This window comes from Pteropus vampyrus, unplaced genomic scaffold (assembly GCF_000151845.1).
Source record: "Pteropus vampyrus isolate Shadow unplaced genomic scaffold, Pvam_2.0 Scaffold123, whole genome shotgun sequence".
Taxonomy (NCBI): Eukaryota; Metazoa; Chordata; class Mammalia; order Chiroptera; family Pteropodidae; genus Pteropus; species Pteropus vampyrus.
In genome coordinates this window covers 104101-116389 of record NW_011888904.1, presented here as the reverse complement: position 1 = coordinate 116389, position 12289 = coordinate 104101, and the positions used below count along the sequence as shown (strand labels likewise).

Below are 12289 nucleotides of genomic sequence, written 5' to 3'. Positions count from 1 at the left end.
CCTCCTTACTTCCTCCATGTTTTTCTTCCCGTTCTCAAGATCTACTATGTTAGCCACTGTTGGTTCTTCTCTCTCCTGCATCTCCCACCTGAGATCTACCTGTAATCCAACCGTTTCAGCCTCCTAAATGTCTCCCACTGGGAGGGCCACTCTCCCCTCCACCCCTGTTATTTTCATACTTGGCTAGTTCTGCACACTCCTCCTATGCCCAGCCTCCTACACAGCTTGCGGCACTCTTAGTCATGCTTGTGTCTCTAGATAGTCATACTCTTCTAGGCATTCTCTAAAGACAAAAACCCATTTCTGATCAACATGTCCCCCACCAAACCCTACTCTGGTACCTGGCACAAGACATGTTTGTAGCATAGAGATTTTTCAGTGTAGGCAGGCTGGTAGCAGAGACAGACAGAGAGACAGACAGAGAGACAGACAGCACTGGATTGCTGAGAGGAGGAGAAGAGATGCGTGGGTAGCCAGGAATCTGTCTGGCCCAAAGTTCCCAGGAATATTTACATCACTGAGGTCCAGCTCTTATTCCTTTCTAGGTTCTTCGAGAGTCAATGACAGAGCCACCTTGGAACAACTGATGTAATCAAAGGCCAGAAGAACTCTGGTTACCTGCCTGAAGACTGTTCTAAGTTGAGATTTCCATGTGGTGAGAGGAAAGCTTTGGGTAGACTTCCTAACATTGCCTAATTGGGTCTATGGGGCAAAATCTAAATTCTGAGCCTCCCACCAAACTTTAAATTGCTTCTTGGATAGGACCTGGTCCAAAGCAACCCAGCCCTCAATTTCTGAGAGTCATCATGGGATCCTCTGGAGAGCAGTGTGGAGCACAGAGAAGAGGGTGCTGGGCCCAGCAGCTAGGCATGGCTTGCTAGCTTGCCCTGGGGTGCAGACTCTTCCATGCTGGGTCTTTTGGCTGAACCTCAGCCCTGAGAGTCAGCTTTTGTTTTCTTGTCTCACTGAGCTCCAAGGTCAGGCAAGGGCTGTAGTTTCTGTGATCTGTGGCTACACTTTAGACCCATCTATTCCCAGAATCATTTAGAGACACTACGAAGTTAGACAACAGTTAAAGAGTATGTGCTGGTGTTGAAAATGTGTACCCACATGTTGCTAGAGCAGCTCTGAGAGATATGGCCTGTGTACTCTGCTTGGATATGGCTTGGTGACATCCAGATAGACAGGTGACACCAAAGACAATCATATCTCTTGGCCCCAGTAAACTGGCAGCCTCCCCACCACTGGTATTCCTTCCTGTGAGCCATAGACCCAACCCAGCCCAGATGGGACCCTACACTGGGTAAGTGCCTGGTGACCTCTATGGCCAGCTCTTCACCAGTTGAGAGGGGAGAAAAGAGGCTGATGCACTGAGAGCTGTGCAGAGAGAAGGCTGGGGAGAGGATTGGGCTGGGGGACAAGGCAATAATCACCAAAGCTCTGAAGGCTGCTGCTGTGGCAGGGGAACAGGCCTGTTTCACATGAGCCCAGGAGGCTGACTTATGACCAGTGGAAGAAGGGAGAAGTTAGAAAAGGCAGATATTAGGTCCCTGAAGAACTCTAACAGCCCAGGCTTCCTGACAACAACATGCCAGGTCATGAGCCCCCATGTTGTTCAAAATGTTCAAGCAGAGGCCGAGAAATCATTAGTGAAGAGAGATCCCTGTAACACGTGGGTTAGAGGAGGGGACTGACTTGGTTTAACATCTGAAGATTCAAGCCTCAAATCCTGCATTGTCTGATAACAAAGGAGCCTTTCTCTAAAAGTGATCCCCCATTCCTTAATTTTGATATCCTGAGATAACCTCTTTTGGACATAATATCATTACCAATTAGAGGAAAGTACCTCTTTTTCAGGGCCATGTGAAATTCACAAACGTCTCTTCTGACCTCAGTCTCTTCACCTTAAAGCAGAGAGGTCAGTGATTTCAAAGACTGGAGTACATCAGAAGCACATGGGGAGTACTTATTTAAAAAGAAAAAGAAAAACTGATCTCTAAAACTATCTGCAAAGGAGGACCCAGAAATATGTATTGGGAGCTATTAGATAGCCAGCTCCATGCTGTTTTGGGTCTGATAACATCTGGTGTTCCTAACCTCTTTGGCAGTAAAATAGCGATGATCTATAGTATGACTTTGGATATTCTGGGAGTCTGAGTAGATTTACATGTGATGATGTCTACAAAACATCTAAATGAAAATGGGTGATATGTGACTCAAGACTCTACTCATCCCGGGCTGGGGATTTGAATTATGAATGGGCTCTGACCATCAGGTAACATTTTATTCTTTGTGCCAAGTCCCAGAGTGGCAGAGGTATCAATAGGTCAGGTGTGGTTACAGGAAGAGACACACAAGGCCTGTTCTACAGAACAGATTTCTGGAGACTTTGATGGGCACTCCATGTTGTAGGTTCCAGGAACTCAGTTTAGTCAGATTACTTAAAGAGAGTCAAGATTGGATGAACTGATTCACACTAAATAAACTCACAAAACACTGAAGTAAAAACCAGATACTATATGAGAAAAAAAACGATTAAAGAGATAGAAACTTCATGTTTTTAAACCAGCACATTCTTTCCCTATAATACGGCCTGTATGGAAAGTCAAATTATAATAGAAACTTGCTAGGCAAGGAGGAGCTAAGTCCAGAGGAATGGGCCACATGACCTCCATAGCCAGGGTCACTGAGCTGTGATAGCCTAAAGTCTCCATTATATGACAGAGACAGAGTTACTCAGAGATCCCTGCTTCCCTGGAAAGTGCTAGAGACACATAGCACAGGGGTCCCCAAACCCTGGGCCACAGACAAGTACCTTCTGTGGCCTGTTAGGAAGCAGGCAGCACAGCAGAAGGTAAATGGCAGACGATGAGTGAAGCTTCATCTGTATTTGCAGCCACTCCCCAGCATCACCACCTCAGCTCCACCTCAGGTCATCAGGCATTAGATTCTCAAAGGAGTAACAGTCCCTGGTGCCAAAAATGTTGGGGACCACTGACATAGCATATGGAGACACACAATTTCGCTTTACGTATGTTAATATCATTGATTCGATAGAAATGTCCTTCATTTTATGAAGTTTCACTGGGTTTTCAGAGTCTGCTCTTCATTCTTTTGACTGATACACAGCCCAGCTGTAGATAACTTGGTTTTTCAGTTGAATCACATTGGGTGGGTTTATTTACAATTTTAGGGACATCATACTGTGACCCCATGTATTAAAAAAACAAACATGTATTTTCTGCCTTCGGAATTCCTAGGGATGAAAGGGAGAGTTTGAAATGGAAACATGCGACCAATCTGCTATGACAGAATTTGCCTTGCTGAGCCTCTCTGCCCACCCAAAACTGAAGAAAATGTTCTTTGTGCTCATCCTGCTGATGTACCTGGTGACCCTGCTGGGCAATGGGGTCCCCATCCTGGTGACCATCCTTGACTCTCGCCTGCACACGCCCATGTACTTCTTCCTGGGGAACCTCTCCTTCCTGGACATCTGCTACACAACCGCTTCCATCCCTCTAGTCCTGGATGGCTTCCTCACTCTCAGGAAAACCATCTCTTTCTCAGGCTGTGCCATGCAGATGTTTCTCTCCTCTGCCATGGGAGCCACAGAGTGTGTGCTTCTGGGCATAATGGCGTTTGATCGCTACATGGCCATCTGCAACCCCCGAGGTACCCCATGATCATGAGCAAGTCTGCCTCCGTGCCCATGGCTGCCAGCTCCTGGCTAGCTGGTGGAGTCAACTCCTTGGTACAGATGTCTCTTGTAGTACAATTACCTTTCTGTGGGGATAACATCATCAACCACTTCACCTGTGAGATTTTGGCTGTCCTGAAGTTGGCCTGTGCTGACATCTCCATCAATGTGATCAGTATGGGGTGGCCATTGCGATCTTCCTGGGGGTTCCAGTTCTGTTCATCTTTGTCTCCTACATCTTTATCCTCACCACAATCCTGAGGATCCCCTCAGCTGAGAGGAGGAAAAAGGCCCCCTCCACATGCTCTGCCCACCTCACTGTGGTGAGCATCTTCTACAGAACCATCTTCTTCATATATAGGAAGCCCAAATCAAAAGATCCCCTGGGGACAAATAGGACCTTTCAAACTCGTCTCTCTCTTCTATGGGTTTCTAACCCCCACGCTGAACCCCATCAATAGTCTGAGAAACAAGGATGTTAGATCTGCTGTGAGGAACCTGGTGGCTCAGAAACACTTCACCCAGTGATGGTGGAATATGTCCCATAACACATACACTCTGATTCATTTGAGAATCTCAATGCAAATACTGGATGAGAGGCAAACTGAGTTTACAGCCATGCTACCCACAGTGTGGTCCATGGACCAGTAGTGTCAGCATTACCCAAGAGCTTATTAGACATACAGAATCTTGGGGCCCATTCCAGATCTACTGAATTAAAATCGGCATCTTTTCAAGATCTCCCAGGTGATTCATATAAATGTTAAACGTCAAGAAGTATTGGTTAACAGTCTATTATGGACGCTCTGGTGGGTGTGCTGCCCAGACCTCATCCCCATCCCACCTAGGGCTGAAGATCTTGTTACCACAGCTATTGGAAGTGTTGGTGGCTGACAACATTCAGCTGAATCCTTTTGCTGGTTTGCTCTTGACCCAAGAGTTACCTCATCCAAAGTCAGATTTTATTCTCAGAGGCAGCCTATGTTCAATGATTAGTCAGTGTCCATATAAAGGCCTGGTCCTCCTTGCTTCACATGGGGAGATCTCTAAATCCCATCCTAGCTCTAGAGCTTTCCTGTGGCTGTTCAAATTCTCACTCTACCCAGTCCTGCTTCCTTCACCTTGACCCCACAGGTGTTGATCTTCAGAGCAGTCCCAGTAAATATCCTGCATGAAAAGTCCCCATCAGTTGACTTTTTATGTCAACCTGCGACAGAGCACAATCATTAATCTCAGCACAGATGTGTGAACCATGTGTGTATTACTGGTGCATGGCCTTCCCAGGTGTTTCCTGCACCCTGACTCATAAGGAAAGTAACTCAGCGAATTCCTTTTGCTCATACAAAGAAAAAGTTATTCCATAAATATGATTTGCTAAAGTAACTTCCTTTACTTTTCACTTCTATAAATGAATCTTAATTTGTATTTACTATGCAAGAATTTTTACACCCATTAGCAGAAAGTAGGCAGGGCTGTTTTACCCCCTGGATGTGAAGGTGCAGTCAGGTCTATGGGCTTTTTCGCTAAGGACAAAGATGTTTGAGGTCTAGAAAACATGTTAGCATCTAACTACAAAAACAAACAAAACCGTAAGTCAAAAAACCCTAAAAATATCTTAATAATTATTATTTACATGTCTACAAAAGGGAACATTTTGTCAACCTCAGTAATGGATAAATTTTGTATTCCTGCATGCACCATATTTTAAAACAATCTGCCTTCACTTTGCAAGAATTCCTGAGTTTTCATGATTATTGTTGAAGAATCATAGAATTATGACTCAAGTGAGTCACTTGTAAGCCAAATAATTTTACTTTTTTCCAAATAATTTTAATAATGGAAATAGAAAAATCATTTCAAACATACTACAAAATTATACTTAAAGTGGTATGTAGGTGCATTTTGACATGATGTGGGTGGGACCTTCAAAAGTAAGAGTGTCTAGGCCTGGGACAGTCTTGAAATGGACTTGATAGTTCCAGATATATTTGTCCGCAGCACTTAGAAAAGTAATGAGCACACAGGTACTCAATAAGACACATAGGTGTCTCTCCCCAATAACCTTTCAACTTTCTCTTGCACCCTCTCCACCCCATGTGCTCAGAGAGATGTGGTATGTGGGGCTGGTAGAATTCTATAGAAGGCCTAAGTGAGGGCTCAGATGGGTGGAACTTTTTGCTAAGAGAAACTCCCAAAACATATCAATCTCTAGGCTGAAGCCTGAGGTAGTCTGTGGGCTGTCGAAATCCCTAACCAGGGGTCCTCAGAGTTTCTTTTCCTCAGTCTTTATGAAAACGACAAAAGCACTGGTGGAAAGAGACTGAACTCATGCTCTGTAATGAAAATTCTGTGCATTTTCCCTGGGATAACATGGGCCACGATGCCTGCATGGATGACAGCATATACAAAGAACTCTGATACCAACCCATCTTCTTCTTACCAAAGAAGAATTAGTACCCAGGGTCTTTTTATTAGCTTGATTGATCAAGCAGAAGAAAGAATCAGTGAACTTAAGGAAAGGTCATTTGAAATTATCCAGTAGGAGGAGAGAAAGTAAAAAAGGATGAAAAAGAGTAAAAGAAGTCTTCAGGATTTATGGGATAACACAGGAGTCCCAGAAGGATAAGAGAAAAGGGCAGAGAGATTAAAGAAATAACTGAAAACTCCCCAAATCTGGGGAGAGAAATAGACATCCAAATTCTATAAGCCCATAGGATCCCAAATAGATTGAACATAAAGAGGTCTACACTGAGTCACATTCTCATTAAACTGTCAAAAGTCGAAGACAAAGTTTTGAAAGTGGCAAGAAATAAGTGACTTGTCACATACAAGGGAACTCCCATAAGAGTATTATGTAAGACCAGATAGGTAATATAAGCAGACAGATGGAAATTCTAAGAAAGGATCAAAAAGAAACGCTGGAAATAAAAACACTTTAACGGACATGAAAAATGTCTTTGATGGGCTCATTAGTAGACTGGAGGACACAGCTGGGAAAGAATCTCTAAACTTTAGGATATGTCAATAGGTAGCTCCAAAATGGAAAAGTAAAGAGAAAAAAAGACCAAAAGGAAAAAAAAAGTGGCATATCCAAGAACTGTGAGACAACTGTGCAAGGTGAAACATAAGTGCACGGTACTACCAAAAGAGGAGAGGAAGGAACAGAAGACGATTCGAAGAATGTAAAAGGATCCTGAGATCAAAAAATTTGAGAACCACTGCCTTAAACATTTTCTTTTAACTTAAAATATATAACTGGATTTTTCTGACAACTCTTACTACAAAAAGAGGGCCTTTTCTTGCCAGTGAATTCACAAATTAAGACCCTTAAATAACCACACCTATGATACATTGTCTACAATTTTCAATTTCGATTTTCTTAAAGTGGAGTTAGAAGTTAAAGACTTTTGCAAAAAGATGAGAGTACAGAATCTGTCTAGAATTTTACAGTTACCTCCCTTATCATTTCCACTCTCTTTCTAGAACCTGATTCCAGCCCTTGGTGCATGTCTCTTGCTTCATGTTTTTAAGGGAAGAAGCCAGGCCTAGTCAGCTCTAGACAAGGGCTCAGGGACTACAGTGCAAGCCAGCTACCCTGGAGCACATGAATGGATAAGCTGTGTGTCTGGTGGGAAGAAGGCAAACCTTCCACCTCTTGTATTGACACTTAACCTTGCAAAGATCAGTGTTGAGCCCCCCTAACAGATTCCACTGTAGTCAAAGCATGTCAGCCCTTAGTTAGCCCTCTGCTTCCAGGAAGAGCAGCAACGACAGGACAGGAACTTTCTAATCTAAGGAAGATATTTTTGTAGTGACAGTTAAGATTTACATAGAAATGTCTGCAACTTATCTAATTGGGTTTATGGGACACAGACCCTAAACTCCTGTGAGGCCTCTCACCAAAACTTTAAATCACTTCTGGGATTAAAAATGGCCCCAAACAACCAGAACTCTAAATTGCTCTATGACTCCCTCTGGGGAATGGGCTAGGGACAAAGAGCAGAGGCTGTCTGCCCTGAGCATGCAGGCTAGGAGTGACTGCCAGGACCCCTGGAGTTGTCTTTCCTCTTGTTTTCTCACTGGGCATGGAGAAGGCCAGGAAAGGGAGCAGCTAGAGCCCCTGTAGCTATGGCAAACCCTAAATTTTCTTTACCTTGCTGTGAAATTTGAAGAAACTGCTAATCTCCAAGATAGCTGAATGGAATTTGCTACATGCTTCCGGGCATAGCCCCAGCAGACAGGGCTAGACCACAGGTGAGCAAGGTGGCCAGTTGAAGTAATCGCTTCCCAAGTCCAGAGGCCTTCCAGCATCCTCACTGCCATGAGACTTTCTGTCCTCCTGTCCCCACCATGGCCTCAACACCATGCTGGAGATAGACCGAGTTCTCTCTGTGGCTAAAGCTTCTTCAGGTAGGTGGGAAGAAAAAAGGCAATTGTGAGGGAAACCTGGTCACAACTTGCATGTCTCTGAAGAGTTTTTATAGGGAAAGAAAGCAGGCATGTCCCGGGGGTCTAGACCCATGTGGGGACAGGGCAGAGGTGAGGAGTGGGGATGGCATGACAAGAAGGAATTTTCTGCTCAATACAAGGGAAAACTTTCCAACAGTCAAGGCTGTCTGACAAAGGAACAGGTGTCATGCACTCACACAACTCAAGATGTTCAGAGTGGAAAAGGGAAAATTGTGTTTCACAGAAGGTATTCATACAATGGAGGTGAAAGAGGCAAGGCTTGTTAGTTTACAACATTCCTGCCAAGTCTGAGATATTCCAGTCAATAGTATTAATATCTCTAAAAACAGATCTCTTTTCTCCAAATATTCCCGATGCCCATGCCATAATTAATCTCTGAAAAATGCATGAGGATAGCTTCAGACTATGTCTGGTTTTTCCCATCCAATCTTCTCCAACCAGCATCAGCGCAATAGTCACGGGTGTGATATGTGAAGCCCAGAGACACCCCACCCACCACTCCTACTAAGAGGCAGATATCCTGGAGAAAGGTATATTTTTCATGAGTCTCCTAGAGAGAGAGAGGAGGACCAAGATTCACAATCGGTCCTTTGCTTCTCGGTAAACCTGCTCTGGTACAAATGGAAGAGCCAGAATACAATCAAAGTGGTGAGGGAAGGAGCCCAGGGAGAAGGTGAGGAGCTAGGCTCCAGTCTTGGCCCTGTCCTTGCTTCCAATGACCTCTCTGAGCTTCAGTTTCCTCATCTTAATATGAGCAGTCAAGACTTAATGAACTGGACCTACCATTCTATAGTGACTGAAGTTCATCCTGTATGTAGTGTCTCCATTGAGTGATGCCTCTGCAAGGCTGGGTAGAATCATCCGTTTTTCTGTGGAGAAAGCATTACTGTGGCATTGTAGTGGCTTTAATGGTCATCTAAGGCAGAGAACGGTCTGACTAGGAATTGTGACTTATAAAACAGCTCCAGAGACATAGAACCTCGTGACAAAAATCACAGATGCTCACATTGGGAGGTATATGGGGCACTTGTCCTTGGATTCTACTCCTGCTTCCCAACCACTGGGGCTGGAGCAGACTGAGGAAACTGCAGTGCTGTGCACAAAGGCCATGGTTAGAGAGGGGGCATGTGGAAGTGCTTCTGTTAGGGTCTCCATGGCCTATTGGCCAGAAACTTTTTATTGGCAATTTCACAAAGGGGGATCACCAACCAGACTCGTAAGAAATGAAATATAAACCAGGCATCAAGTAACAAATGTAAATGGTAGGCAGACCTTAATTTTCCTGGCCTCTGCTCATCACATTCCTTCCTATAGGATTCTACATGGAGCTAAATTGCCATCAGAAAATTATTATAAAAGCACGGAATTAGAGCCAGTGAGGTGATGTCAGTGGTTAGCATCACAGAGTATGACAGCCTGAAGCCCCCAAGGACACTGCAGGGACAACTTGAGGACAGGCAGGGCTGGCCAAAGCAGCCAGTCAGAGCAGGACCTTTTGGGTTTCTGTTTTATGGTCCCCATATAGGTTCATCCTTACATATCCCTTCCTTCAAGTATGTTAACACTATTAATCTGGCTAAAATTCTTTTTAAACAGCATGGTTTGATTAGATTTCTAAGGTGTGCTTTTCCCCCTTTTGATGTCATATATCCTGATTTTTAAGGTATCTTCAGTAGACAGTGGATTTTAGCCCTTAGACACTGATATTACAAGTTGGTGTGTCAAAGGGTACATTTAATTATAAATTCTAGAAGCATCTCATTGTCATTCTTACATATTGATTCCTATAAACATGTGTTTGCTGTCCTCAGTTTCCTAAGGGTAGAAGAGAGAATTTAAAATGGAAGTGACCAACCAATCTGTTGTGGCAGGATTTGTTTTGCTGGGGCTGTCAGATCAGCCAAAGCTGGAGAAAACGTTCTTTGTGCTCATCCTGCTGATGTACCTGGTGATCCTACTGGGCAACGGGGTCCTCATCCTGGTGACCGTCCTTGACTCCCACTTGCACACGCCCATGTACTTCTTCCTGGGGAACCTCTCCTTCCTAGACATCTGCTACACAACCTCTTCCATCCCTCTAGTCCTGGATGGCTTCCTCACTCCCAGGAAAACCATCTCCTTCTCAGGCTGTGTCATGCAGATGTTTCTCTCCTTTGCCATGGGAGCCACAGAGTGTGTGCTTCTGGGCATGATGGCGTTTGATCGCTACGTGGCCATCTGTAACCCCCTGAGGTACCCCGTGGTCATGAGCAAGTCTGCCTACGTGCCCATGGCTGTCAGCTCCTGGCTGGCTGGTGGAGTCAACTCCTTGGTACAGATGTCTCTTGCAGTACAATTACCCTTCTGTGGGGACAACGTCATCAACCACTTCACCTGTGAGATCCTGGCTGTCCTGAAATTGGCCTGTGCTGACATCTCCATCAATATAATCAGTATGGGAGTGGCCAATGTGATCTTCCTGGGGGTTCCAGTTCTGTTCATCTTTGTCTCCTACATCTTCATCCTCACCACCATCCTGAGGATTACCTCAGCTGAAGGCCGGCGAAAGGCCTTCTCTACCTGTTCTGCACATCTTACTGTGGTGGTCATCTTCTATGGGACTATTCTTTTCATGTATGCAAAACCCAAATCAAAGGACTCCCTGGGGGCAGACAAGCAGGACGTTTCAGACAAACTCATCTCCCTCTTCTATGGAGTGCTGACTCCCATGCTCAACCCTATCATCTACAGCCTCAGAAACAAGGATGTAAAGGTTGCTATGAAGAACTTAGTGAGTCAGAAATGCTTAGATGATAGTGGGAGGAAGCAGTGTATCTTGTGATTCTGTGCACACAGGAGATCCCCTGGGAAATGACCACATGATAAGCATAGACTTGCCTGATGGTCCCACACATCAGTTTCATTACAAAACTGCTCAAACAATGCACATCTGGACAGAGCTTTCCTGAATAATTGACAATAAAACATCAGCTCTTTAGAATGAAGGGGGGGTTGTGGTAAATCACCTCAAACCAAGGATAAATCACTATTAAAATTTATTTTTATTTTGAAAAACAATCAATAAAATTAAGACTTTGTAAAAAAATATATACTTCTTTTTTTGTTCATGTGCAGACTAGCTATAATTTGTATGTGACAATTACATTGCTTTCTGCTCTACTGTGTAATGGGGAGTGTGGCAGTGTATTAAAGTGTCCAAACTAAAAATTAATCTGCATTTTGGAAAATTACCAACACCAAGACATAACAAATGATTCTGTCTAACCCCTCGTTGACTGCAGGAGCTCAGAGTGTTTCCAGCTGAGTTATTTCCTGCTTAATATTCTAGAGCCAATTTGGGAAAATTTCTTCTTCTCTTACTGTGCATGGAGCATGTCTATTCCAATCCACATTTGTGGAGGAGGAGTTTGTGTCAATGCTAATCAAACTCCATATATTCTAGGCCAAGAATAAAATTTCCAGCAGTCTCCATTTAAATACATCATTTCTATATGCATAGTTTATATTCTGAATCCCTTCAATTTCCTGGAAGTAATTTTTGCTACTATCTAGACCCCAATGGTCAAAATCAGTCTCTTCAGGATTTAGACACTGGCATCAATTACTAAAAATTTACTTATAATTATCCTCATGGATAAGAGCATGGACTTTGGAGCCAGACTGATGAGGAGGTACCTCTGCTTGTGTAACTTCAGGCACATTTAAAAAACTACTTAATCCTGCATACCCTTGGTTTCCTGATAATTAAACCAACCCCATGGAGTTGTCATAGGATTAAATTAAAATGAAGCATGTACACACATGAAAATGTACAAAGAATAACATTTTTCTCTGTTAACATTTCTTCATGGATAGCAAAGAATAACCTCCCAATTAATAAATGAATATTTTTATTATTAATGAAATCTGTTTTTAAAAAACTCCTCTAAGGAAGCCTTATGACACTTGAAGACAGAATTCAATACCCCACTTAACTGAATCAGTTCCAATTTATTATTGTAGCACCTTTTTGGTTGGCTTTCTAGCTTATGAGACAACAATCTTATTTCTCTGGGCATTTTCCTCAGTCATCCCTCTTCCTCATCTACAAAGATGAGGGACTTATATTTGTGCTGTGTGACA

General features: G+C 43.6%; 1 protein-coding gene and 1 pseudogene across 1 annotated transcript; both read left to right on the top strand.

The window, feature by feature from the left end:
• The first annotated feature begins 3281 nt into the window (after positions 1-3281).
• Positions 3282-4225, top strand: LOC105296215 (annotated as a pseudogene).
• A 5782-nt stretch (positions 4226-10007) lies between these two features.
• Positions 10008-10988, top strand: LOC105296272 (olfactory receptor 13C7-like). The gene has a single exon (XM_011366295.1). The coding sequence runs from the start codon at positions 10008-10010 to the stop codon at positions 10986-10988; it is 981 nt and encodes a 326-aa protein (XP_011364597.1).
• The last annotated feature ends 1301 nt before the right edge of the window (positions 10989-12289 follow it).